Genomic DNA, 27,141 nt, shown 5'->3' with positions numbered 1-27,141 from the left:
GAGGGTGTTAAGGTCAGAGGTCAAACTTTCCACATCAGTCTACCCTACATTTCTGTTACATATAGTATATACTTTGCAAATGGTTTCAGTCATTTAAAAGCCACTTTGTGTAAATTTTGAACATTTCTTCGGTCTGTGTGTTGCAATCAGTGGGCACAAAATCATGTTTTGATCCTTCGCTTAGGTTTGCGCGGGGAGCACAATGTGACCAAATGATGGAGTCACAGGTGGGACTAGTTCTTAACCAGATAGTTGGGGGCTTGGAATATCATGTAATTCAGTTTAGTTCTCATGTTTTTGTCCCACAAAAGGAAATTCTTTTGCCACAAGGCAGCATATTAACGCAAAATAAAGCATGAAACATAAACTTAGTAAAAACACAACTGAAGACAGTGAAAGTGCAGAATAAAACAAGCGCTTTGTGATAAAAGCAACGAAGGCCGCAACACAAAGACAGAAGATAAGAAAAAGAAACTGCATAAAAGCAAATAGATAACTGAAAAGTTGAACATGTTGCACATAACTTTTGGAAACCTGTATCTCCGCCAAGAGATTGTTACAATTAGCTTAGCAACAGAAAACAAGTGGTAGTAGTAGTGCATAAAATAGCATAAAATGTACAAGTGAAGATTATAGTGATGTTAAACTTCTTACTTGGCTCATAATAATCGGTGAGACAAACAGCTGCCTCCTTGACTTTGCTGACTTTATACTCTACCACCAGAGGGATCAGTGCACACATCATTTCTGTCGTCACCTGGAAACACATTTTACATTTTACACCTCAGTCAGAAAGATTGCAAAGTGTTCAAAATGAAATAAAAAAAATCACTGGATCTTACAGAATCCAGGTACAGGATGACTTTTCCTGGCTCGGTCTCCACTTTCTTTATGACCTTGTCAGTCAGGTCGACGTCCGGCAGCAAGCTGAAGCCGCTCAGCAGACCCACCTCCATGATGGCCATGCCCGTCGCATTCAGACCCAGAGCCTCTGACAAACTGCAGAACAATATGTAGATGTTAGATATCTATATTTTCTGAGTACAACATATATAAAACATTTTATATAGTTGGTACAAGGAATTGAAGTGTATACATTTAATAAGTTACTTGTGGATACAGTATATATAAGAACAAACTTTCTTTGCATAAAACTCAGTACACAATCTTAAGTCATACAGCTACTTCTAGTGATTTTTTATAAACTATGTATTGTAATATTTGTGTTTCTGTTTGTTTTATTTTATATTTGTATTTTGTAATTAGTTTTATGTAACATTTAGTTGATAATTAATTGCTGATAATTCATTTTTATTTAATTTCACTGAAATTGTTTAATTTTTTATTTCTTCAAATTTTATGTGTATTTCATCTACCATTTAGTTGAACGTAAATTGCTCGAAAAAAGCAATTTACATTGAAAATGAAAAAAAATGTATCTATTAAATTAGAATGAACAGTTACATATTATTCATTATCAATAAATAAATATAAACCTATAATAAATACTAAATTCAGATGATTTTATGATTTTTCTTATGATTCATCTATAATATAAAACATTACTAGATTAGATTTATTTCATTTAACATTTTAACATTAGAAATATTGCTCATACATTAAAAAATAAAATGTATTCAATTATATTATTATATATATTTAAAAGTGTATCATTACAAATTTAAAATGTGTTGCACAAATATACCAGCTGCCTAATTTTACCGGGTAAATACATTACAAAACACAAGTTATTTTAAGTGAATTCTTTCATATTAATATTCAATTTAAATAAAATTTCAAAAATTGAATTGATATCTACACACTGTTTTCAAAAGTTAACTTATTTCTGCGTAATCTCGTTCTCAAGTTCACATCTGGGGTTTTTATTGTTTCTCCTCTTGACTTAAATGATTGTGTTTTATTAATGAAGGTTTGACAGAAATCATACACATGCTGTTGATTGTTATGTTGCTAATTTACTTTCATCATGCCAACATGAGGAGGCAGAAACCTGCTCACCTGCTGCAGATGTACAGATGTGCTGAGTTTATTTCTGTGTCAAACAGCTCGATGTATAGATGAAACGCCTCGTGTTCGGTGGCGTATCGCCTCCTCCTCATTGGCCACTCATTCCTGATGTTGTAAAACACGTTCAGCTGAAGTAGAAGAAGAGCTGCGTTTACAGTAGAAGGAAAACTGGATTGTTTTCAACAAGGAACAAGCTGCTTAAAAATCACATGCAGAATACAAGAGTTGTCGTGTTGTTGATGTGAAGATTCACAAACAGACCAGGTGTACTGATTATGATACTATTTCACCTAAAAAATCCATGACTGGATCAAAATATTGCAATGTTGTTGAACAAAATCATGTAAGAGGTCACTGTGGGTCAGATTGCAGCAGTTGTTCAAGTGCACATATGGTGCACTCTACTCCAAACACGTGGAAAATAAATAATATAATACATAACCAGAGGGCAAAACAAAAAATATTATTAAAAATAATATCAAATGTCCCTTAAGCAAACAGATAGCAGGGGGTTGTGGTTTGTGTTGTTATAAACTTGACTTTGAACTTGACTTTTAAGTAACTGTATTATCACTACAGGCTGCAACTCAACACGGATGATATTTTCACTGCATTTGCCTTAGTCTTTTAATGAGACTTCAGATATATGAACACCATCTCACCTCAGAGCTGCTCTGTATCTGTCTGTCTCTACTGGTCAGGATGGTTTGTGTATATTATGTCTGTGAGGTATCTTATTCTTACATCACTCAATCTCCTGTTACATTAACAATACAAGGTTGCTTGCCAACATTGTCAGACTAAAAAGAACAGGCTACAGTGCTAACAGTCTCTGTGGCATCAGTGTAGTATTTAAAAAAGTTGGGTGTGTGAGTTCTTGTCCAGCAAGACTGAAGATTCTCTCTGACCGATCAAAAGACTGCAGCGTTTCTAGCTCTGCCTTTTGAACACGTTCCCATCCCAGCTTATCACATGTTGCAGCTTTATCAGTGGACAGTCAAAGATGGTTTGGATTAGGGGAAATATGCACATGGTAGGGTGTAGAAAAAAACAACATTAAAACAGGAAGTAAACACAGGACTCCTGAATCCAAGTCCAGGTTTATGGGACCGATCCAACACCCCTCCCACCTGCACTTTAAGTGCCCTCGTGCTCCGTATATTACATTGTTACTGGCAATGTTACAACCTGACGTCTCTTGATGTGATTCATGCACACCACATAGGCTCCTGCTGGCTGCGCTCTCACCTGACGCCGTTCAACAGTGTTCCATGTGCACGCAAAAGGGGAGGTTTGGGGTTGCACACTTACACCAAAAGCACTGACAGAGTGGAGCTATTTGACAAATTCAGAATGGGAGTGGGCTGGCCGTTCAGTACCAGATCACTGTGCAAAGTACCACAACAGAGGGAAAGCAAAGAACGGGAATGGATTCTGCTGGTATTATCCACAACATTTGACAATAAAAACGCAAAAATAACTGCTCTAACGTGTAACCAACTGAATCAAACTGAACTGGACTGCAGTTTGAACTTTTGTAGTACCTGAAACAGGGCGAGTCCTCGACCTTCTGCAGTCACCTGGAGGTTCAGCTCCCTCTCTGGTTCAATCTGAAAGCGAACATGAGACAAATTTCAGCCTCCAGATTATTGTGTTCTACAGTAATCTATTTTACTCATGTGATATTGTACTTTTTACTCTTCTCTTTTAAACTCAACAGTATAGCTATTTTTTGTTTTGTTTTTTTTTGCCTCAATAGGCTATACACACTTTATGGGTTGCTTTTCAATGAATGTGAACAAATGACAAATTAGTTTGACTGTATTCCAACTTGACTTTCTGAGAAAATGTCAGCCATGTTTCATTTTAGGAGCTTACAGGGCCAAAAAGTCTGGGAACCGCTGTCAAACTCTTGAAACCATGTGGTCAAGCTCCCCAAAGGATGAATCAGGACAACTCAAACAGATTTAGCTCCACTTCTGGCACGTAGAACAGTGGACTCATCACAATGATATTGGAACTAAACATGTTTCATGTCATTAACACATCTGCATCACCTCTCTGTGACCTGAGCCCTCATTGGTTATTGACAGTATCTGATCATCAGCAGATGCTGAACTGCAAACACAGATTTTCTTTCAGATTTTTATAAATATGTATGGTGTGGATTTACCGGCTGGCTCTGGAGGACCAGGTAGTTGACCTGGTTGATGTAGAAGTGGGCAGCACTGGTCCCGTTGTGGGTGTCCACTCTGATGCTGAGGTCAATGTCATGAGACCCGCCATGAGCTGCGAACAAGGCCAAAGCCTGCAGAGCCACGATGGTGTCCTGAGAGAGGAAACATGATTCATACATCTGCCCACTTCAGATGCTGATGGACATCTGCTTTGATATTCACTGCTGACTTCCTGTTTACACCTACGTCGTTTTGCGAGGGTGTTGATATCTGCCCTTTTGCATGTAGACAAATCGAGTTATTTTTGGCTGACAAAGCCTGAGAAAAATCTTGCAGCAAAACTGGAAAAACTGACATAATATTTAATGTAGATCTTTTTTATTTCCTTGTCATGCATGTTTGCGCATGTGTGTCTGTGTGTATCCATGCGTGGGTTAACCGTCCTTTAGTCACCACATGCTCAGACGGCCACAGCGTCCTTCTGATCTCACAAAAACCACAAACTTCTGCTGCTGGTGTGACATGGACAGGATTTGATGCTTTTACATGGATGCAGTTTAACCAATAAGAAAACAAATAAATCTCATGACATGACCAAAAACAACAAAGTGTTGGTCTTTCTCTCAATACTTTCTGACTTCCTGTCTGTGGCTCTCAGCTTCAAGCCCATTAGCTTCTACTGAAGACCCAAGTATTTCAAAACACAAATATATAGTTTTATATGTAAAAAGTAATTTCCTAAAACAGCTGGTCACTATGGTTTTTATGAAACAAACATGGTGGAAGGAGATCATTTGCTGGGGACTATTTTCAGCGGTGGATTAATCCACATTTGGTGCTCTGGTGAGTATTTGAGGCAGCAGGACGGTGTGTTTTTGATAGTCTTTGGACAACAATGGAGCTCTATGGCAAAGAGGAAGAATTATATATCTAGCTCTGTTAAAGACACACTACTTGTTAACTGATACACTCACTGTTGGTTTAGATGTTTTTTGACATTAAGTCTCTCACCTGAGTGCTCCCGTATCCTCCATAGGAATTCCGCTGTTTGCTGAGCCACTTCATGAGGTTGAGGCCCTCTGCAATGTAACCCAGTTTGTACTGAGCGAGCAGCACATAGGCCACAATCTCAATGTCTGCAGAGCGAGGCTGCCACGATGACGACAGGCCATTGTCGGGGGAGGACCACATTGGCAGGCCATCTACTGACAGAGGAGATACAAGCATCACTAATAGATATGATTTATTTGACATTTTAAAAGACAACAAAGGCAAAATAAATTTGTATGTTTTATTCCACAACGTGCATTTGAATTTCTCTGCAACCGTCTTAGATAATGATACAAAAAATAACCAACGAATAAGTGGTGAGTATTTCATGGTGATTAGAATATTACTGAACCATGGGGTAAATCCAAAAGCTGCCCAGCAGAATATTAAAATTAAAATTAGCTCCACTTTTATCAGCTCCAACATTACAGTGATGAACACATCAATTCATCAATAACTATAATCCAATAATATAATATACAGTACACTATTCTGAAATAGGCCATTCTGTATAATGAGCACTTTTATGCATTTGACTTATAACAGAGTATTTTAACACTATAGTCCTATTTTAAGTAAATGTGAAAATGAATTTGTTGGAGCACTGTATTACAAACTGTTTAGAAATCCCCATTCCTTGTATGCACACACACACACACACACACACACACACACACACACACACACACACACACACACACACACACACACACACACACACACACACACACACACACAGCCATCATACCGCTCATCTCAGCTCGTCCCATCAGCTCTCCGAGTGCCTTGTCAGCGTTGGAGCTGCCGGCTAGAGCCAGAGCGTAGGTGAGCAGACTGAGGCTGTAGTTACTGGAGACACCGATAGCCAGACGAGTTTCAAGGAACATCAGGGCTTCAGACACCTGGCTGCCATACTGATCCTGATACACAGAGAACATCTGTGAGCCTGAAATGTTTCTTATTTAAATACTTTTTTTTAATCTCATGTTTACAGATGATATATTGGATTAGGAATTAAAAAACAAATTTTCTTGATAAAATCATCTTGTCAGTTTTCTCTGGTGGACAAACTCTGTAATAGAGATATCGTTTCTGAATAATCGCAAACTTAATCTGGTATTTTTGCACCAAATGTCTTTTACTCATCTGCCAACATAAACCATTTTCACATATGAACGCTGCACAATGTCCAATGAATCAGATGCGAACATTGGGTCGCGTTTATGAAACGTGAGCAGAACAAATTTATGCGGAAACTGTTCACAGAAGGAAATTTACATATAATACCGCACTGATCAATATGTTAGAAGCTCTGATCTTTCTGTAGGTACAAACAAAATCCACACCTGCCTCTGGCAGCTCGTAGTCTTTGTGTAAGCAAGAATTGCACATAAATATTGCATGTCATTATAAGAAATAACTATTTTAATTTGCATTGTGCTCTGTCATGTTCACAATACGCAGATCCCTTTAGAACACGTCAGTTAAACAAAAGAGAAAAAGACAAAAGAGTAGAAATATAACACATTAGTTGACAATCACAGATTCAGTAAAAAAAAAAGAACAGTAATGGCTGTCAGAGTGAATAGCGATTTGTGAGATCATCACATAGCCTACAACACTGAGCCTGAGCCCAGCAAAGCCCGATTTCATGCAAGCATCATGATAGAAACGTCACTAACACACTCACTCGCTCGCTGTGAATTCTCTAGACAGTTACCTGCTCTGTTCACACATGAGCTCCATTGGATGTTGCACAGACTTTGTATGAGGGAGCTTGAAGGATAAAGTCCGTTCAATGGTCGATCCAACGGATTACAACATTTGCATTCTCACATTCAACTCCTCTGGGTGATGTCTAGATATTTCCAGGTTTGCAGTACATGTGTGAAAGGGGCTATATAGTATACATTGTTGTATCCGCAGCTTGTCAGTTAACTGTAAATCACTTTAAATTGTACTTACCTGTATGAAAGGTGCTACAATATACAAATAAAGTCTGATTGATTTATGGTGTCTCACCTTGATGTCACTGTCTTCCAGCAGGGCGATGAGGACGTAGGCAGTGAGGGAGACGGGTCCGTTCAGACCTCCTTGGAGCTCGGTGTGGATGACCCGACCTGGCTCCATCAGTTTCCCATCAGCTTCCTGCTGGGCTCCTAACCAGGCTGCCGCTCTCTGCAGCACGTGGTCATCAATGTTGATGAACTGCCGCGCCTGCAGGAAACACCTCAGCACGAACGCAGTGAGCCTGCAGAGATGGAGTTTTATTTATCAATGTTTCTTAGGAGCGTCCTTTTCTTGCTACAGGTATGAACTACTTTATAACACACCAGGTGCTTCCAGATGAGTCTCGGTCTCCGAAGGCACTAAAGGAGCCGTTTTCTCTCTGATAGGACATCTCTCGCTCGAAACCTGGAGAGAAGGACACCAGGTGACACAACAGTCAGGACGTTTTCTTGGTTCTTGTGGATGTGTGTACAAATATTTTATACAGTGATACAAAGTATCGACACCTATTCTGCCTCTTTATTATACATAAATTTGGCTTTGGATTAAATTAATGTTTGCTTCCCTGGTCGTCTCAGTCAATACAAATGGACAAATCACTAGACAGGGTTGTCCTGTTTCTCCCCTCTTATTTGGCTATCTGCTTGTGTAAAGAGGAAGAACTTAAAGGCAAGGAAGGAACAGGGAAGGAAAAAAAACATAAATGATCTCCGTATGCAGATGACCTTCTTTTATACACGTCTCACCCGTGTACTCACTATCTAAGACAAGGTTGGCTCCTACCCATGATGAAAAACGAACCTCCACAAAAGTGACTTCTAACAATAAATACTGTACCTCATCCATTTGTTCTCCACTAATCTTAGCTGCAACTTATTTAACTTCTAACCTAATAGTTAACTCTGCTAAACTTTGAACTGAAATTAGGAAGAGCCTGGGTCTATTCACAGACTCAACATACTGAGTGTGGATTAATAGAGGTATAACTATGTGTAAACATCATTACGATCTTTTATGTCTGTTGCAGAGCTTTCAGAAACATTTGATCTTGCTAGTTCCCACTTTTTTTTTTCCAAATAAGGCATTACTTGGACCCCCGCCCCCGGAAACCCTAATGGATTCCTCTTTGAGTCTTGACCCAAATTAAGTATTTTTATATAGCTAGATATATAAGTAAATAATAAAATCAATGAGTGACAGCAAGCTTCTTTTATATACCTCTGTCTGAAACCAAGAACTCATTGTCTCAAAATTTACCAAAACTTTTGGTGATAAATCTCAGTGTGAACACTTGCCTTAATCTTTTCAGAATGGTTATAAATATGTTAATGAGATACATTTTACCTTCCCTCATATTCTCTGTGGCTTTGTCTGTGGTTGCCTGGTCCGCCTCTCCCACGACAATCAGATACTGGAGGACGTAGATGTTTGGTGCAAAGTTGATCATGTTCTGTTCCCCGCATCCGTAAGGCATCCGGATCAGAGAGCCCAGGCCTTGGATGGACGGACCAATGATGTCACCTTCATCAAACCAGACAAAATAGACACAAAGGAGAGGAGTTAATGTTTGCTAAACAGACCTAAAACTTTAGTGGAATGTTGTTTCAGTCATGATTTTATTTTATTTTCAGTCATGAGTCCTCTATGTGTTTCTCATAGGAGGGTTATCAAAATATCTCATAAATTTGCATAAAGTCTGGGAAACATCTGTTGAGGCTACGTCTCTGAAATTTCACCTGCACACTTTGCATCATGAGGCCAAATTTAGCTCTGATCTGATGTCCCTGCTGTGTGAAGTCATGTTTCCACTGATCAAAGATCTACAACCAGCTGCTCCATCACAAGTTTTGTCCTCGCTGCTGACACGACACTTAACCTTTAACATCACAACAACGCTGATTCTCACTGTTGTTATAAATATCTTCTGTGTCCACCACCTGAGCGTACAGGAAAGTATGAGCTCAGCGTGCTGCAGCTTGTGTTGTACATGTGTGTTTCATGTTGAACGCCTGCAGCTTGTTACATGGAAAAGCAACATTTAACCTCCTGCACAGTTAGCTGTTTTAACGCGTGTCCCACCAAACGTGAAGGAACAACCTCGGCTCATTAAAATCCATGCTGTTTAGCACACACGTGTCTAATATTTGAAACATGCTGGCTTCCATATGTGTGACAAACAGCAGGTTTGTGTCAAGTAATCTAAATCGATATCCAAGCAAGCCAATAGTGCTACTTGTGTTCTTTGCTATTATTGTACTGTATATTCTTTTATTATGTTATAAATGTATCTGTTTAGTCTTTAATTTGCTATATTTAATTATACTACTAAGTCTATGACATTTATGTAGTTTTGTAAGATTGTGTGAAAAAAAACAACAAAAAAACAGAGTTAAATATTGAATTGTTTACTTTTTAAAATAATGGAAAAACTCCACTTGTGCTTAAATTTACATTAATCTAACAATCTCTTATTTCTCAATATATCAAAGAGGACTCGTAGTACTTTAATTAGAGCAAAATATTGTCTACCTAATACCTTTAATTTCACATAATAATTTCATTTAACATAAACATAGACAATTCCTCCAACTTCAGTCATGTGGTCATTAAAAAATGACTGATAAAGCAACTAAGCACACAGTCAGAAGTTCTAGCACTTTTGTCCAGACTGAAATACATCGACATCTATTAAATGGGTTACCATTTAATATTTGCACTGATATTCCTGTTCCTCCAACATGCTCATATCCTAACTCATCAAATACCGCCACTTTGACACATGTCCTGCATCAGTTTTGATGTTCAGAGAAAGCGTGTCAATTGCAGTGCTTGTTAAATGCATTGTGTCTGAGCATAATAGGCCAAAAAATCGGAATTAAAGTCGTGTACACAATTCTCATTTTCACTATATTCATTAAATGAATAATAAACAAATGGGGCAGGTTTAATTTGTCTAATTTAGGCATCAAATTTTGTTAATTATATTATTCAGTGTGATACTTAAAGTGATCTGAGCCTCAATCTGTTTCTCAGCAGGTTGTGACTCTGGTTTTTTTGCTGTGTTTACATACCGATGGCAGTCACTGAAGCTCTCTCGCTGCCCTCCACAACATCTGGCGGGTAGGTGAATGAGACTTCTCTGGAAAGTCTCCACTGTGATGGAGAAACCTCAAACAGCAGCGAGGCAGAAAACCACTGCTCGAGTCCTTCGGCCTGCAGAATCAACAGCCGTGAAAAATGAACACACAACACATAAACAAAGGTCATGAGTAATATTTCTGGGAAAGGCAGAGTTTTTAAAACAAGATCAAGATTTCTTGGGTTACAGTGGAGCAGCAGATGACGGGGGCGGGCACATCAGAAGAGTTTGTTCTGGAGCTGCAGCAGGTTGACAGACGCTATGATAAACACAATCTGACAGCTTCAACTCTCCCTGCCGGTGACGTGTTGTTGAGCAAGACGCTGAACCTCTGACTTCTCACTTTGCAGCTTCTGTCACTTTCAGTTAAAAGCCTCAGATTTAAGAAAAATGTAGAAACACTAATCAAGCAGTTCAGTCTGGGAATCAAGGTGCTCCAGAAGGAACCTCAAGATGATGAACAAGTTAGAAAAGAATAAGAGAAAACATGAGATCGCCTGAGTTTTCTTAAATCTTTGCATCTGTACTATTATCCTATTATTTACTGCTTACTATTTGGCACTGTGTACATTTTGGATTTGCTCCTTAGTGATAATATTTTAGCACTTATATTCAGGTTGGGGGTTTTTTGGCTTTATTTTCTCTCTTCCAACTAACTGCAACTGCTCCCTTGGGATAAATACCATTCCATCCTATTTTTTGTTGTGTGATTCAAGAGAATTTCATCCTCTTAACTATTTCATGATTGTTATTTTCCTCCTCCCTCTTGTCCAAATGTGGTTACTTCTGGCCCCCTAAAAAATCAAGATGGTGACGGTAAAATCCCCAAATCCAGGCTTCAAAACGGGAATCCACAAACCAATTGGAATCTAAAAACCAATGGTAGCTACGTCCATTATTTTACACAGTCTATGATTTTATTATACAGTCATTTACTGTCTGTTTACAGCAGCGACCTTGTACTGGTGTCTACAGGAGTGATAGTTGTTGTCAAATACATTACTGAAAACTCAAATCTCCTTACAACTACATTGAAGTATATAATAACCCATTTATGAAATGTTTAAATGCTGCCTATTAATGCTGTTGAAATAACACAAAAAAGACAGTGTTTTGGGATTTGGGTAAACAAAATCATGGAGTGTATCTTTGATTATGTACCTATTTTTAATGTAATACTATTAAATGTACCTAAATTGCTCTAATTCGTCTCACTTTGGGACTCTTCATCTACAATCACATCATTTAAACCCCCCTGGATCTGACTTCCCCTGTGTGAGTTTCTCACCGCACCTTGACGAGCACCGTCCTGCTCACGTGGTCTGATGTGTGGTCAGATGAAATGGCTTTAACAGAGATGGTGATCTCTCCGAGGACCAGCGGCCTGATGGGAACAAGGACTGACGCTCCGCCCTGGCTCTCCACAGACACATAACGAACACTGGGCGTGGAGAGCTCCTCATTGTCCGGGAAGACAAACTCAAAGGTGTCACTGTCTTTAACAATGACCATGACCTGGCAACAAAGAAGAGAAGAAGAATCCACCCAGATCACATTAAATGGAAGTTCGACAGTACAAAGAGTGTGGGAGGAGATAAAAGAAGCATGTTGTTGAAACTAAATATCAAATTAAAACATAAATTTAAGCTCTCTTGGGAGTTGATGAGCTCTTTAAAAAAAAATGAAGCTTTTATGTGTTGGAGGATTTAAAGATTAAAGATAACCCGCAGGATGCCTTTATCGTCATTGTCAGAGTTTAAACAGTAGTTGAGACATTTTATGATACTTTTTTCCCACAGTGAAAACTACAGTTTAGAAGTGAGAGTTATTTCGTGTGTCCTGGAAGTAAAAGTCATTTTCTACATAGAAAATGTTAAGTGACTGAGAGCTGACACAGTTCAAAGCTTGGATGGAGCTGACCCCCTTGGTTAACCCTTTAAACCCTGAGCATATTGGCTGGATTTTATTCAAAAACATGGAATGAAGGCAATAAGTGACTAAACAAGATAAGAGATTTGCAAGAAATATTTACAAGCAAATTCCCTAAAAATAAGCAAACAAACCTAAACAGAACAAACACAGAACGAACAACAAAAAAAGAAGAAAATTACCTTAAGAAAGAGGTTAAAACAACAACTACAACAACAACAAAAAACACACACAAACAATTTATGTCTTTTGATATCTATGTTAAATAATTTTTCTAAGGTTTCAGAGATTAAAATGCTTATGAATGCTTAGGCATCTGACAGCAGCACAACAAAACAATGTTAATCCAGGTGTTAAAGTGTTTAATGAGCCAGAGGATGAACAGCTGCATTAGAAATAATGGGGTTTTTTTTCATAAAAAAAAAATCAATTAACACTGTATTATAATAGCTGTTTTATCAACCTAATTTCCAGAAAAAAATTGCCATTGTAAGTTCCTGAAAACCAAAGCTATGTTACAGTATTATCAATCTCCTAATGACAAAGTCAGATCATATACTACGTCACTGCAGAAACATTAATATGAAACATACTATAGCTTTGTCTGCATAGTAACAGCTGTTGAGACTCATCACACTGCCATTCCAAACTAATGGGAAAAAAAGGAGTTCTTGGAGATGAAGCTCATACGACCATTAATCCACCTTTCAAGTCTACAGGAGGAGTGTGATACCTACAAGGTAGATTTTAAGTTGAGCTTCATTTTTAGATTTTCCAAATACTAGCAGGCTCTATTGGAGTGGAGGTGTGGGGGGCTGGTACGAGTAAAAGGTCCAAACAAAGAGACATACTGACTCCTGATGGATCAAGTCTCTGTCATTTTACATCTACAATATTAAATCTTGTGTGAGAATTAAGCTGTTTTGGAGACCTTCCTCTGTCCTCCAGCCCAGCTGTGTGAGGAGAAGCAGACTGACCTCCAGGTCCTGCGGGAGGTAGTTGAACAGAATGACCTCCAGCAGCAGCTCCTCTCCTCGGACGATGTAGGCCGGCAGATTCAAGGACAGGAAGAAATTCTGGAACACCGTAAGCTGCAGGGAGATCATATGGAAACTTTATTCTCTCTCATCAGGTGAAAACACCACTTACAAGACAATATATAACGTTTGTACTATCAAATAAAAGCAGTACTAATGCTATTTTAATTCTTGCATTTTCTTTCAATCAAAGGACAGAAGAGTAAATGATACTGAAACAGCACTGAGGTAAGTACCTCTGCAGGCTTCTCTACGATGCCCAGGCCCAGGTTCTCAGACATAACAAAGGCGGTGGCTGTCCAAGTTGTGATGCTGTCTGGTACAGTCAGACTTATTTCTTCTGAGTCTGAATAACTGCAAAAAAAAAAAACAGAAACATTTTTTTTGTGTGTTTATCACATTAAAATGGTGACCAAGAAAAAGTGTTGCTTTTGGCTTTTGTATGATTTATTGCCATGAAGTGGGCATGAAATTTGCTGCAGACTGTTTGCTATATGGTTTTATTTATAGTATTTAGCTTTTTTTCATATTAATAATAATTTGCTGTTAGTGCAATTTGGAGCCACTGACATCCATGCAATATTTGCAATTTCCTCACTATATTTTGTAATGACAGTTTAAGGCATCATTGTTGTGTTCTGAATAGGTTTAAATGCTTTGTGACCTTGTTTACTTATTGAGCTGTAAAAGAATAAACAGTGGTATCATCTGCAAGGTGTAGTTTGCAGTCACTCTCTTATTTAGTGTAATTAATGTAAACCTATATAGACTTAAAGAAGGGTAGATTTAGGAATGTGGTTGCTGAATTTTTTGTCTTCTCTGTCCCTTCTCAGCTAAACTCAGATTCTATCCTCTTCATCCAAATCATCTCCGCAAATGAATGCCGCTTTTAGGATTTTTGAAGCCTGAATGCCGTAGGCACAAGTTAATAACAAATGTTAGGTGATAAACCAACTACAGCATGGTTGCATGATTTGTACTGTTCCTACAGTAGTACAGTAGCTTGCAGTGCAAGTGTGACTGTTGCGTTTACAAGCAGTTACTGACAGCTCCTGCATAGTATACCTTCAACTTTTAAAGCAAATCTTACCAAAAACCAAACTCTGTTTTTGTTATTATTATACAATGCATGTCTCTGATGTTGATTCACCCTGTGTTGATGTCGGTCCATATCCAGGTCTCTGGAAAGTTCCAGCGCTCTCGTGGCTGTGGTTGTTGGTCCATATGTGAACTCTCTGTCTGGAGCAAGACATATTCTTCCTCCATTGCTGCTTAGAAGACAAGTGTCAGCTGTATTCGCACATTCGTCACAATAATCAAAACAGTGATTGTGAAAATGGTTTGACTAATGTTAATATGTAAAACTTACGCTTTGGATGCTCCATCATGTTTAAGTTGGCATCAGTCAATGCCACAAGATCACATGTCTGCATGAAAAACACACATTTCACTTCACAATTGTCTCGAAATGGAATTTTTTTGTATGTTAAAAGTTTCAACACTTCAACAGCCACAGACTACATTTAAGTGTAAAGAAAATGTGAAGGTATTTCAGTGAGACCTTTGAGTTTATGCCATCATTCAGTTCAGTGCCATGCCATTGTTCTGATAGCCCATTATTCCAAAACCCTAATAACCTGAAAAATGTCTCATTTCCATGAAGCCAACAAGCCAATTATGGGCAGAGTAGGGCAGGTTATGCCTTCACCATAGTACAGGAAAAAAATCGGCACCCCGCAAGGTCTAATGATCTTTTTAGAGGAATGTGTATTTTTGGAGAAATGGGCTTTCGGAGCACTGGCCATTTGTTTTCAGGTTAACAGGCGGTTGGACAAATGAGTTTGGGGATTAGAAACAATGAGCCGTCGAAAAATGGTTAATTTCTGAATTCACACAATGATGGGAAAGCATCCATTTATACATAATGCAGTTGAGTGGCTCTGTTAGTATGATTTCCTTCTTGTCTGAAAAGGAACTTTTCATAATTCTCAGAACCCTTTTTTTTGTGCATCTGAAACCACAACACCCACAAAAAAAACACAAAGACGAGCTCAAAAAAAGGGCAAAAAAGAAAAAAAACATGCAGTAATTGACGTCTAGTCAAAGTCAAAGTCTAGGCTTTACCGAGTATATATGCTACAGAGGTAACACAATTCACTTGTCAGAGCATAAAGTGCTGGATTATAGTACATTACGTCAACATTCCTACTGGTGCAAATGACACATCTTTATTTTCAAGTGACAAAGCCCTATTCAGTGGCTGCAGGAATTCTGATTCTTTTAATATCAACATTGGTTTCTTTTAACCACGAACACCATCTTTCCATAACCATAACCAGGCCATGCACTTAAAGCTATCCAAATGTTTACCATAGTTGTGTCAAATAAGAAAACCTTTGGTATGTTGATTCACTGTATGTGCAGTTTTGGAGGGCAAACACAATGTGTTTTGTCATTTAATTTGGAGGACTGCCATCGTAACGATTAAATCATTTCTACGAGGATAATGCAAATCTGTCTGTGTACGAGTTATGACAATGTCTGGCAGATAATTTATATGTTGCTGATTTCATACTGTAAAGAACTGTAAAAATTAAAAAGCAGGGAGGACGTTTAAAAAGCATTAAGCACGACTGCGGCATAATAAAGCTTTGACGGAAACTGTTCTTCCTGAGTAAAACACTAAGTTAATACAATACTGATAGAACACACAGATATGATGTGTCTCTGAGGAGGCTAACCTTGAAGACAGAGTATGGATCGCCCGTTATCATCATGTCAGAGTAGGCGTCGGCCTTGGAAACACCGTGCTTCTTAAGCTCCTTCAGCACCTGTGAAACCAACACCGGCATCCTCAGATCTGCTACTGTTGCAGCCCACAAAGAGCAACAAAACAGACCCACACACAAAAAGAGCACTTATTGTTTAAAACCTGTTTGACTGAGCTGGGGCAAAAACAGTTCATGGTGCCTCAGGTCAACACTGAACTGATACATTTGCGGGAGGTTGGCAGATTGGTTTTCATAGGAAAAATATGGGTGGAAACATAGCTTGTTAACTGTTGGAAAAACTGGAGAGGACCCTGGAGAGTTAAGGAAGCTTCTTGTATTCAACGATTACTGGATGGTCTATTGTGAAGGACAAAGCTTATATGACAATTAACTGCCTTAACAAAACTAGGAACACGTGATGTGAATAGCTGTGAAATCTGTGCAATACATGAGTCTCATACTCTATATTGTAACTATGTTAAATTGCATCGCCCTTATCAATTAAAATAAAATACAGCAAGTCACAGCAAACTGCTTCACTTGTTTTTGGAATTAATAATTGAATCACAAGAATAAAAAGCTATACTCTTGACAGGTAATTTCTGAATCCCTTAATTGAAAATAGTTTAGTATCGCAGATTAATAGGGTTTAAGATTTCCCCTCATATTTAGAGATTAAAGTTGACTGAATGTATCTGCTGTCCTAACACACGTTGAATTTATATGAACCTTAGTTGACTTATTTTAATGGCCACACCATTACATCACATGTGAACAAGGCACGCATCAACTCAGGCTTTGTTCTCACCCTCTCCTTGGTGATGTCATTGTATGATCCTTTCCACTTTGTCGCCTTGTCGACCACCAAGATCCAAACCAGAGAGCCGGGCTCCGCTACCTTGAGCCTAAGTTTGACATCGCCACCTGGCATCAACATAGTGTCGCTCCAGCTCAGAGACACCTGCCAATCATACACATCATTACATCACACAGAATTACACACCAGCGCTTTTACCACTTTTATAGCACATCATACTCACAATACTCAGAATCACACTGCCAGCCTGACCAAAAAAATCACTCTGCTTTTTCTTAATCAGACAAAAATTTAAAACAATGAGACAATATATCACCTGGTTTTGTAAAGCTAGGGGAATGGGTAGCTGCATCACATCGTTGACAATCTCGCCACTAGGATCCACACAGTAGACAACAATGCAGGCCAGAGGAGCCCAGGTGATTTCTGGGACCAGAGTTAGATCAGCAGAGCTTTTCCCAGCAGAAACCACCTGACCTCTGGACTTCACCTTCAAACAATAACAGTCGTGTCCTTAATTCTTTATTTCTATGCTGTTAAAAAGTATACTGAGACAAAGTGCCGCACAAGGTGTAAAACAGACAGTGTAAAAACATTAAAAACAAATAGCAGTGTAAAATTGAAAATAATTTATGTTAGAATATGACAAAATGAAAGCATTCTACAAATAGAGATATTCTTAGAAATACTAGTTTATTTTACAGTTGGACCTAACTTAAGCAACTTAAACAAAGGTCTTAGAGACTGAATAAAATGTAATTTAAGTAAATGCAATATTTTAAACAAATGAAGCTTCTTTGAGTGTCATTATGTCACACTCACTATGTAGTGGATCTCAGTCATTGGAAAATTCCGCTCAACGTGCAGCTGGAGGGGTGAACCAATCTAACAGAAGAGAATATTGTAATATAACATGTTTATGGATTGTGTCGTTTAATCATATAAGTAAACGTGCATCCCACGTTTACTGCTGACAATATTTGCGTAATGCTACCCACATAAAACAACGAGACAGTTTTAACTATACGATACTGTGTTTCTCATATTTACCTCTGGAGGTATAGAGGGTTTCTGGATCTGCAGGTATGAGTTACTGGGGGATGTGTAGCCTACATAGAGTTGTAGAGTGTTATGGCTGTCCTCAAAATAAGCCTAAAAACAAACAAACAAAAAGCATATTAATGATAGATCAGTGGACACCACTGACAGGAATGTGTACCATCACACATCACCTGTGTGGACATGCCCAACCTTGTGCATGTGTTCATCAAAAATGAGACCAATTCGTTGGAAAAACAGCTCTATAGCACTATTAGAGTTTTAAAAAATCCACATAGAACTTAAAAAGTAGCTGTGTGTGGCTCATTTAGTCAACTTTAAAATGTTAATAATAAGCAAAGGTTTGGCTGATTTTAAAAAGTGGATCCCAGAAAATCAGAGGATGCAGCGATTGGCTCCAGTTGACTTCAGAAATCAATAAACATGGCTCCTTCTATGTGGATGATGCACAGCTTAATATTTCAATTAATACTGTCGGACTGAGGAACAGGTTTTAAGGTGATAAAAAGATAATCTTACATCAATTGTGAGCATTTCTGTATCATCCATGACCTTGATGTTGAGGGGTATAACCCCGTCTGCAGGGACAGGAAACTCCATTTCTTCAGAGAGCATCTCTGGACGGGGATGCAGCATCCCAAAAAGGTTTGACATGTTTGATGCATTAGGCAACATTTCTTCCTCCTTGTCCATTTCCCAGAACAACTGCCTTTGCTTTCGCTGCATCACTGACACTTGAACGGTCTTTTGCTGATCCTCCAGTGACAGTGGCTGATCGTTGTATGTAGATATTTTCAGCTGCAAAATCAAGAAAACCATGACAACCATGACAACATGCTTTTTTAAATTTACATTCTTTATATAGAAATACAGAGCAATATAAACTGTATTGCATATGGCACAAAATGTGCAATAAGAGGTCCTTACCAAATTTGATCATTGTAAGAAATGTATGTATGTTTGGTTATTTGTAGAAGAATGTATTGAAAACATTAATATAAATGCGCTGGGATTAGCAGTTAGCTAATTTGCACCTAATTATCCCTGTACATTTTACTCAATAAAGTAATTTACCTTTAATAAGAAAAGGAAATGGAGACTGCAGAAAATTTAAAATATTCTAAAAATTGGATTCAAACTATAAAAAAAATATTTGCTTTTCTTACCCAGGCAGCAAAGTTCAAAGAAGGTCTTAATATTTGGGGATAGCCATCATAGGAAATTTTATATCGCTGTTTTGCCAAAGACACCTTTGCTGTGCTGTTATATGTGAGACCTGAAAAATGAGAAGCACTAGAGATATATGATTCATTCACAAATTCCACTATATAGAATAACTCCAGGCATCAGTAATGCTTTCATCTAAATAGCCATTTAGTCTGTTGTACATTTACTGACTTTAAGGCTGATGAATTTATAAACTGTCAGTAAGTAAGCTTGCCTGTGGCCCTGCCCTTAAATATGCATAACTTTGGGCCTTAATAAAGTTATAAAAAAATTAAATAAAATCATCCACTGTACAGTTGTCATGACTATTGAAATTAGCTTTAACCCTCATAATATCCTCCCGATTGCTATACACCTTTTGTCCTCTGGGGTCACTCTGACCCCGCCCTGTTTTGACTATGATTTAAGGCATATTGTATAAATTGTTAATCAATTCTGTGTTATACCTTTAGTCTAACTTCAGTCCAACCCATTACCACAACACAAGACCAATTTAACATGGGGGTCTATGGGATATACTCGCACTTGGAGCCAGTCTCAAGTGGCCATTAGAGGAATTGCAGTTTTTGGCACTCATTATTTTTCAGCCCCAGAGGCTGCCGCTTGGCTAAAACCTATAATTCACTTTGTAGAATTAAAACTCTCCCTAAAATCCCACAAACAGTACAGAGGACATGATCTCAGTGTCTTCCCTTACTTATCAATAAAAGTTTCATGAATAAGTGAAGCCTCGAGGTAAAAACTGATTTACCTGTCAGATATTCAGTCACATGAGCCACAATTATTAGACACTCGTCAACCATGTATTCGTCATGGATCATCTCTAGAGCTCTTTTACTCATTGTGTGGTAGTCGTCGTCGGGAATGTCAAACATGAAGTCTGCGGTGCCATCGATCTAAATCAAAGCAAAAGTGATGTCATTGAGGACATTTGCTTGTCATCAGTTTATATATTGATCACACAATATTTATCAGTTGACAGGAAAGTGACATTGATAATGATGAATGTCAATTTCAGTTCACCAAATGTCAAGGGGATGTCTTGTAAAACGTTATTATCTGACAGCCCAGAAAACAAAATAATGATTGCTAAAAAAAATTGTAACTTTCACTTAATAACTTACTTGAATGGTCTACTCTTTTTTAAAAGCCCTGGATACAGTACAAATTTGGACAAAAACCTTACCTAACATTTAGCCAGAAGAACAGGTAATATTAAATTTTTACACAATAAACACAATTTAAATGCAGCTGTTTTTCCAAAAGGCAGTTGTGCTCAGTTCCACAGTCTGTTTTCAAATCACATTTAGGAGCTTTAGACAAAATGACACACCTCTCTGTTTTCATTATAAACCTCATAAGAGTTCAGGAGGAACGTTATATTCATGTGTCCATGAACAGGCTTGCCATACATGTATCTGAGGATGAAAACACAAACATATAAATATAAGTGATACAACGGCATTTAATTTGTAACAAAGAAACCAAGGCTCTCACTTTGCTGTGATGGTGCCCAACAGAGTGTCCTCATGAAAAATGAAAGACGGAGCTTCTATCACAACTTCAAACTTTGGCAGCACTGCAACCAAACACACAGAGAGTGAACAGCTGACAAAACAAAATATCATAATGTCTTTAACATCCTGTTGAAGTGGACAGAAATGTGACAAGTACAGGAAAGATAAAAAGTGTATTTCTACCAAAATCATCCAGCTTTCATTGCACCAAAAAAAGGTTTAGTATAGGTCAGAGAAAACATTAAAAAAAACATGACGTACCATAATGAGCCACGTTGAAACACTTCTCTCTTGTAACATTCTGTAAAGCAAATACTTTTGATTTAGATAACAACATGACCTTTGCTCTGGTGCAACCACCAGGACAAACTATAAATCTTATATCTATAATATTTCTTGAGAGGGATGTGAAATAAATGAATCTCATCCGTAGACCTCACTATTCTGTTTAAAAAGTACAATCATGAAATGGGGAGACAGTGCTTAAACTTAGTCTGTATAAACAGCACAGCCGGCAGGATGGGACAACGGATGTGACATTTTGACAACATGTTATGCATGCCACCCACCATGGGAGATTTAAAAAGCAACTAGTGACAGTTAACAGTTGACTAAAAGAAGAACAACATCAGATGAAAATATCCGCAAACTGGGAAAAATGAGACTCTGGAGCTCCTCACCCTCCGAGCGGAGGACGAGATCAGCCAACATATGACAGGGAGGGCAAATTATTGTTAATGACATGTTATGCCTTTGTTATTAAATAGAAAAGGTTGCTGATGTGTATGTTGTAATATAAATCACACTAGAGGACAATGCTGTTATGTTAAACCTCACACCTATCAAGCCTCTTTTGTCACTGGGATGCTGGCACGCTATGATGCCGCCATTGTTTGGACAGTGTACAGTAAGGACTTCCTAGCAGCTCTTTAACACATTTTCTGTGTTAACAAAAGGCTTATATTCTGTTTCAGGCTTTCAATAGCTTGTCTTGAAAATCTGAAATTATTAAATGTATTCAGAGAGGCTAACAACTGAGGTTTTTGCTCACAGGAATTGCTTCTGCATATGCTCACCTTATTATTTGGCCATATTTAAAATGAACATCTGACATTTTGACATTATATATCAAGGTAAAGCATCATATGCTTCGTGTAGGGTACATTTATTGGACTGGGTGAAGTGCAGCAGACTTACACCGACAGTAGCTTCAATGGTCCATTTACCCAGAGGTGGATTATCTGACAGCTGAAACTCTTTGGACACAACCCCGAGGACACTGTCCAGAGACAGCCACTGTCTGAGCAGGTTGCCCCTCGGGTCCTGGATCAGGTGCAACATGCAGAGAGAGAAGTTAAGTTATGCTGTAATTAAGGAAAGAGAACAGTTATGCAACTAACACAAAATACTTTTTGCATTTTTTAAAAAAATATTTTTTATAGTCATGTTGAGTAGGAAGACATTCATCAGAGTTAGTGATATATTGCTGATCACAACAAGAGTTTAATTAAACCAACAGACTGCTTATATACCCCTAAAGGAATATTTTACACAAAAATAAATGTTTTTTTTCATTATCATTTGAATAGAGGTTTGTGTATCAACAAAGTGACATAATCATGTCAGCAAAGAAACACTTTTGAGCATTTGGATCAAGAAAAAAATTCTGCAGGACAGACTTGGAAACTGTCAACCTGAAAAAGACTGTCCAAAACTAATAAATTTTCCTATGAGCACATTTTATGATAAATAATACCTTAACAAAATACTGCATAATTTCAAAAATGTGGGAAATTATTTATTTTAGTGATTTTGATGATATGATAATTAATTTATTATAGTTAATTTATCTTGTGTTGTGAAGTTACTGCTGGTATCTGTGGTGCATTTGTAATTTATTAAATGATGGTTTTGTTTCATTGGCAGATGAATTGCAGTAGATATTAGGCTTTTTTTGTATTTAATACTAAATTAAACCTGCTCTTAAGTTTGATTTTTGTGGGCTGTATGAGAAGAACATTTGTCTTTGGAAGAACTGTTCCTTAAGATTTTTAATTTGATGGTACTCAGACTTGTGAGAGTTACATGAAAAAAACTTGATGATTGATAGGCTGCAACATAAATAATATAAATAAGCAGAATATCTATACAGTGTATTTGGAGAGTTAAATAATGTATACTGTATATTGAAGTTAAACTCACTCTGATGATAATGTCCACAGGGCCCACAAAGGGTTTCCCGTGGTGTTCTGGGCGAATGGACACCACTCTGATCTTCACCTGCTGCCCGGGCAGATAGTTCATTTTGTCTGTTTGAATGATGATGGAGGGGCCACTCGGGATGAACTGCAGCTCTGTTGAGTTGAAGAAAACTTCAGCACTGCCTGTGTGACCTTTGACCTCCAGGGTGTACGGGTACTCGCTCCCTTTGATCTGCAGGGGTTCAACATTTAGCTGTTGAGATTTTATTCAACTATTAATTTCACCTCTGAGACATGTTTGTGAGGCGGACACTGAAAGACTAATAGGGATGTGAATACCCTCCCCTTCCCAGTGGACCACCATTGGACCTTATTTCAGAAAAAAAATATATGGTAGTCAGTGGTGAGAAACAAATAATTTTTTGGAGATACAAATATGATGCTTGTCTATTTAAAAGATAATTTTACAAGTCAAGAAAGTCAAGAAAGTCACAGTTTGTCAAAGTACAATTAGTTTGTGCTTAAGTTTCACCAACATGGCCGTTACCTTGGTAAAAATGTAACGTTATCTTGACTAATGTGATTTTTCCAACAGTTGGTCTTGTATCAGCTGAAGGAATGAGCAAAACGTGTTTGTCTTGTGAGAATATCTCGGTATGAAACACCCAGTCATCATAGCTCACAGAGAGAGAGAGCTATGATGTCACCCACATGACTTTTGGCTGTTAAGCCTCTCTAAGAACAAATGTTTACAGTGTTATATTTCACCAGTTGAACAACAAACTGTGACCGTCTCACTTGCAAAATTATTAATTTTACAAACACTACATGTGCAATTTATGGCACAATTCAAACTGATCAAAAAATTATTTCTTGCCGTTGACCACCATACATATTGTTCCCAAAACAAGGTCCACTGGAAGGGGTGGGATATCGCCTTTATATACACTAAAGGACAATTATTCTATGCACTAATGACAATCTGAGATACCTAAAACCTGAGTGGACCTTGTAGAAATCTGTTTTGAAGCTCCTCCAACCTGATTTAATTTACGAGGCTTTGAGCTCTGTTCAACATCTGTCTGAGTTTTACTTTATTGTATCTGTTTCTGTTCAGAAGTATTAGTTTTACACTTCAAGGAAAATTCTCTCCTCTTTGATTTGAAAACAGGAAATCAGTGTTTGTGGTTTCATTAAGAGAAACAGAAATCTTCTCACCGAAACAAGAAAATTAAACCAACAGTTTCCATAGAAAAAGTCTTTAAATGAACAGAAACGGACCCTCTGCAGAGCTGGACATGAAGTGAAGTAAACAGCTGCCGAGGGGGGTAGGGAGGCCAAAACCAGTGAATTACAAATTGCATTAGACAGGTTTCCAGCGGTAAAATATCCTGTCTCAGTACATGTGTCTTTAGTGAAACTGAATCTGAAGAATCCGAGACAAAAAGAAATGTGTCTGTTAACAAGTCTTAACAAGGCCTTTCCACACTGAATCTGTTTTTTTGTTTCGAAATTGTTGCACGTCTAAAAAAAATGCAAGACACAGGGAGAGAGGGGAGTAGCCAAGGAGCTAATTTTCGCAACAAAAAGATTTCATCCTAAAAACATGTACAAAAAAACAGGATTCAGTATGTAAAGGCCTTAAGAATCTGCAGGCATGCCAGCAATCAGGGAACCCATCAGCTATTGACTGACGATGATAAGCCTTTGGGAGCACAGCTTTCCCAATACTAAATATATGAAGGAATGACCTGCCTGACTCTACCTACTCGTTATCTTCTTCAGTTGGATTGGTTAGGTTTAAGCAAGAGGGATGGGATTAATTAAGGTTAGGGTTAGAGTGTCAGGGTAAGCCAGTCAGAGACAGAATAAGAGAGCCATTCTTTTGCTATCCTAGGAAACAAAAATTCACTCTTGGGGTAACAGCCAATATTTTGGAAGATCTGGTGTAGCCAGTGGATATTTGGACCAAGATTTCCTCTTCCATGTGCCGGTCATTGTTTACAATTCAATTAGCAACTTGAGACAGGTCCAGACAACATGTTTACCATCTCTGTAAACAGATATGGAGGCCGATAAATTAGAAAAAGGCTAATAAAAAAGCTAAATAGTTGTCAGCCGATGGGTTCCGAGACAGCATTTTGGCCGATGCGTTTTACCTCTTTTGCTCTCTGGATGGCGTTAATTGCTAACCTGCAGACAACCAAAACCCACTCAAACATGACTGGTCAATACTATTCGGAGTACAATCAATTCCGCTACCAAAATCTTGTACCATTGCCTACAGATTCCTCATACATACAGATATCTCTTTATAGAGAGTAACAAGCTAGCAGCTCTGCCAGGCTGGGCTTAAGACCAGTGGTGCTCTGGGTTAAATGCTAATGTCTACATACTAAAATGTACATAATGACCATATTTACATTTAGAAGATGTACTGTTCACCACACTCACCATCTTAGTGTAGCTTGCTATGCTAACATTTGCTAATTAGCAGTAAACATACATCAGCTGAGGCTAATTTGAATGCCAAAGTTTTGCAAGTATCTGGACACAAACCAAAATACTGGACAAAGTAAAACTTTGACCTGATGATGGTGCTGAATGAAAACTCAGATGATCACCAAAGACTCTAGGATTCATCCTCTGGGGATCATCAACATCTGTACAAATTTAATGGCAATCTATCCGTTAAGATATAATTCTCTCTGGACCGAAGTGGATGACTGACCAACAATGCCATAGAACAACACCTCTAGTGATGCTAAAAACCTGAGAGCTTTGAATAAAGACATGTCATACTTACAGGTGGCAAAGTCAGCAGCTTGGTTGAACCTTTAGAAACAGAATTTGGTGTTAAAGTCAATTACTTTCACTGAAAGGTAATTTAAATCAGAAGACAGTCTCTTAATGTGTTGATGATACACAAAAGATTTTACCTCCTTCAACTGTAGCATAGTCTGAGGCCACAGTCTGGCCGCCATTAATGATGAGGGCAGACACAGTGACTGGCGAGGTGATCAGGATGGTGATGGACACTGATGTTGGGACTCCAGGACAGATGGCTTTGGGGGCGAGCAGCAGATAGGTAGGTGTAGGGTTGGGGCTGAAAAACCAAACAAGTAAAGTTAGATACACAAACACACAGAGAGGCCTGGTGGAAGAATAGATCTTCTGTGGTCATAAACAGTTTTAATTGGGAGAAATCTGTGTGTTATCCAGAATGACAAGGACACTGTGTCTGGAAACACATGCTGCAGTTTAGTTTGTTAAATGTCATGTGTCAATTCTTTGAGCATCATGAACTAACTTCTATTAATCGCCATTGTTTTGCAGTGGGAGACAAATATCTTAAAAAGCTGGACAAATAAACCAAAACAATCTGCATGGCAAGATTCCACCACATGTTTTTATAATTTGGGTGAACTGACCATTTATCAGCTAAAAAGAAATCATCAAGAGGGGTAAAGTGAGAAAAGACAAAAGGAAAATAAATTTGAAAAGACATGAAGAAATGCATTTAAGTACTAGCAACAGTTAGATTTTGGCTGAAACTAAGTGTTACTGTAAAAGCAGTTTTATCACATATGTCAAAGGAAAAGTTTGCTGATATTCTACATATTTCTTTTGTCAAGAAATCCTAACAAACAACAAACACCAACAGCGAATATATCTACTAATAAGCATTATGTGTGTATCAAAGCCTGATTTATCATCTTTCTCTTTGCCAAAGTGCTCCATTGTTGTCCAAAAACTATTAAAAACACATCATGAATACACACTGTGGTTGATTTTGACTCAGTCCCACAAACACCGTCCTGCTGCCCCAAATACACCAATGTGGATTAATCTTGCACTGAAAATATTCTCCACCAAATGCACTATTTCCTCCTGTTTGTTTTACTTTGGCTGAAATAGAGTGGTAGTGTAACTGTGCCAAACCTCTGTGAAGTTATCTTTGTTGCCTTTTCAATTAAATAATACAATAATACATGTACAACAATTACAAATACATTAAGATTGTTTTGAGTTACTTATTGTTATAAGTTTGATATATCGTTATAATATTTCATATAAATAAATGTCGACATATGAGATCATGAGCACCAAAAGGGTGTTACTTTCTTTCTCTTTTAGTTGATATTTAACACCAAATCCTTTTTTATGACTGATTAAGAA

At 38.0% G+C, this 27,141-nt stretch overlaps 1 protein-coding gene across 2 annotated transcripts in view; it reads right to left on the bottom strand.

Moving 5' to 3' along the window:
* Window positions 1–27,141, bottom strand: part of cd109 (CD109 molecule) — a 29,098-nt gene that overhangs the window by 1,493 nt on the left and 464 nt on the right. The window contains exons 2-32 of one of the 2 annotated variants that reach the window (XM_088089696.1): window positions 25,902–26,068; window positions 25,769–25,797; window positions 22,964–23,194; window positions 21,959–22,084; window positions 21,023–21,062; window positions 20,742–20,823; window positions 20,578–20,662; window positions 19,996–20,140; window positions 19,184–19,293; window positions 18,537–18,815; window positions 18,009–18,110; window positions 17,781–17,843; window positions 17,275–17,448; window positions 16,950–17,102; window positions 16,112–16,201; window positions 14,740–14,797; window positions 14,521–14,638; window positions 13,607–13,724; window positions 13,311–13,424; window positions 11,698–11,919; window positions 10,337–10,478; window positions 8,610–8,786; window positions 7,589–7,670; window positions 7,278–7,506; window positions 6,004–6,175; window positions 5,217–5,410; window positions 4,202–4,357; window positions 3,573–3,638; window positions 2,020–2,156; window positions 843–999; window positions 655–757 (exon numbers count right to left, since the gene is read on the bottom strand). In XM_088089696.1, the coding sequence (XP_087945822.1) occupies window positions 655–757; window positions 843–999; window positions 2,020–2,156; window positions 3,573–3,638; window positions 4,202–4,357; window positions 5,217–5,410; window positions 6,004–6,175; window positions 7,278–7,506; window positions 7,589–7,670; window positions 8,610–8,786; window positions 10,337–10,478; window positions 11,698–11,919; window positions 13,311–13,424; window positions 13,607–13,724; window positions 14,521–14,638; window positions 14,740–14,797; window positions 16,112–16,201; window positions 16,950–17,102; window positions 17,275–17,448; window positions 17,781–17,843; window positions 18,009–18,110; window positions 18,537–18,815; window positions 19,184–19,293; window positions 19,996–20,140; window positions 20,578–20,662; window positions 20,742–20,823; window positions 21,023–21,062; window positions 21,959–22,084; window positions 22,964–23,194; window positions 25,769–25,797; window positions 25,902–26,068 (4,121 nt within the window). The remainder of the gene's footprint in view (window positions 1–654; window positions 758–842; window positions 1,000–2,019; window positions 2,157–3,572; window positions 3,639–4,201; window positions 4,358–5,216; window positions 5,411–6,003; window positions 6,176–7,277; window positions 7,507–7,588; window positions 7,671–8,609; window positions 8,787–10,336; window positions 10,479–11,697; window positions 11,920–13,310; window positions 13,425–13,606; window positions 13,725–14,520; window positions 14,639–14,739; window positions 14,798–16,111; window positions 16,202–16,949; window positions 17,103–17,274; window positions 17,449–17,780; window positions 17,844–18,008; window positions 18,111–18,536; window positions 18,816–19,183; window positions 19,294–19,995; window positions 20,141–20,577; window positions 20,663–20,741; window positions 20,824–21,022; window positions 21,063–21,958; window positions 22,085–22,963; window positions 23,195–25,768; window positions 25,798–25,901; window positions 26,069–27,141) is intronic. The other variant, XM_088089697.1, reaches the window with a different exon arrangement.

The sequence above is a fragment of the Plectropomus leopardus genome, chromosome 16, assembly GCF_026936395.1.
Source record: "Plectropomus leopardus strain MGB_pleo_1.0 chromosome 16, ASM2693639v1, whole genome shotgun sequence".
Lineage (NCBI taxonomy): Eukaryota > Metazoa > Chordata > Actinopteri > Perciformes > Serranidae > Plectropomus > Plectropomus leopardus.
The sequence above is the reverse complement of the archived record's forward strand: the minus strand, read 5'-3'. Positions and strand labels throughout refer to the sequence as shown.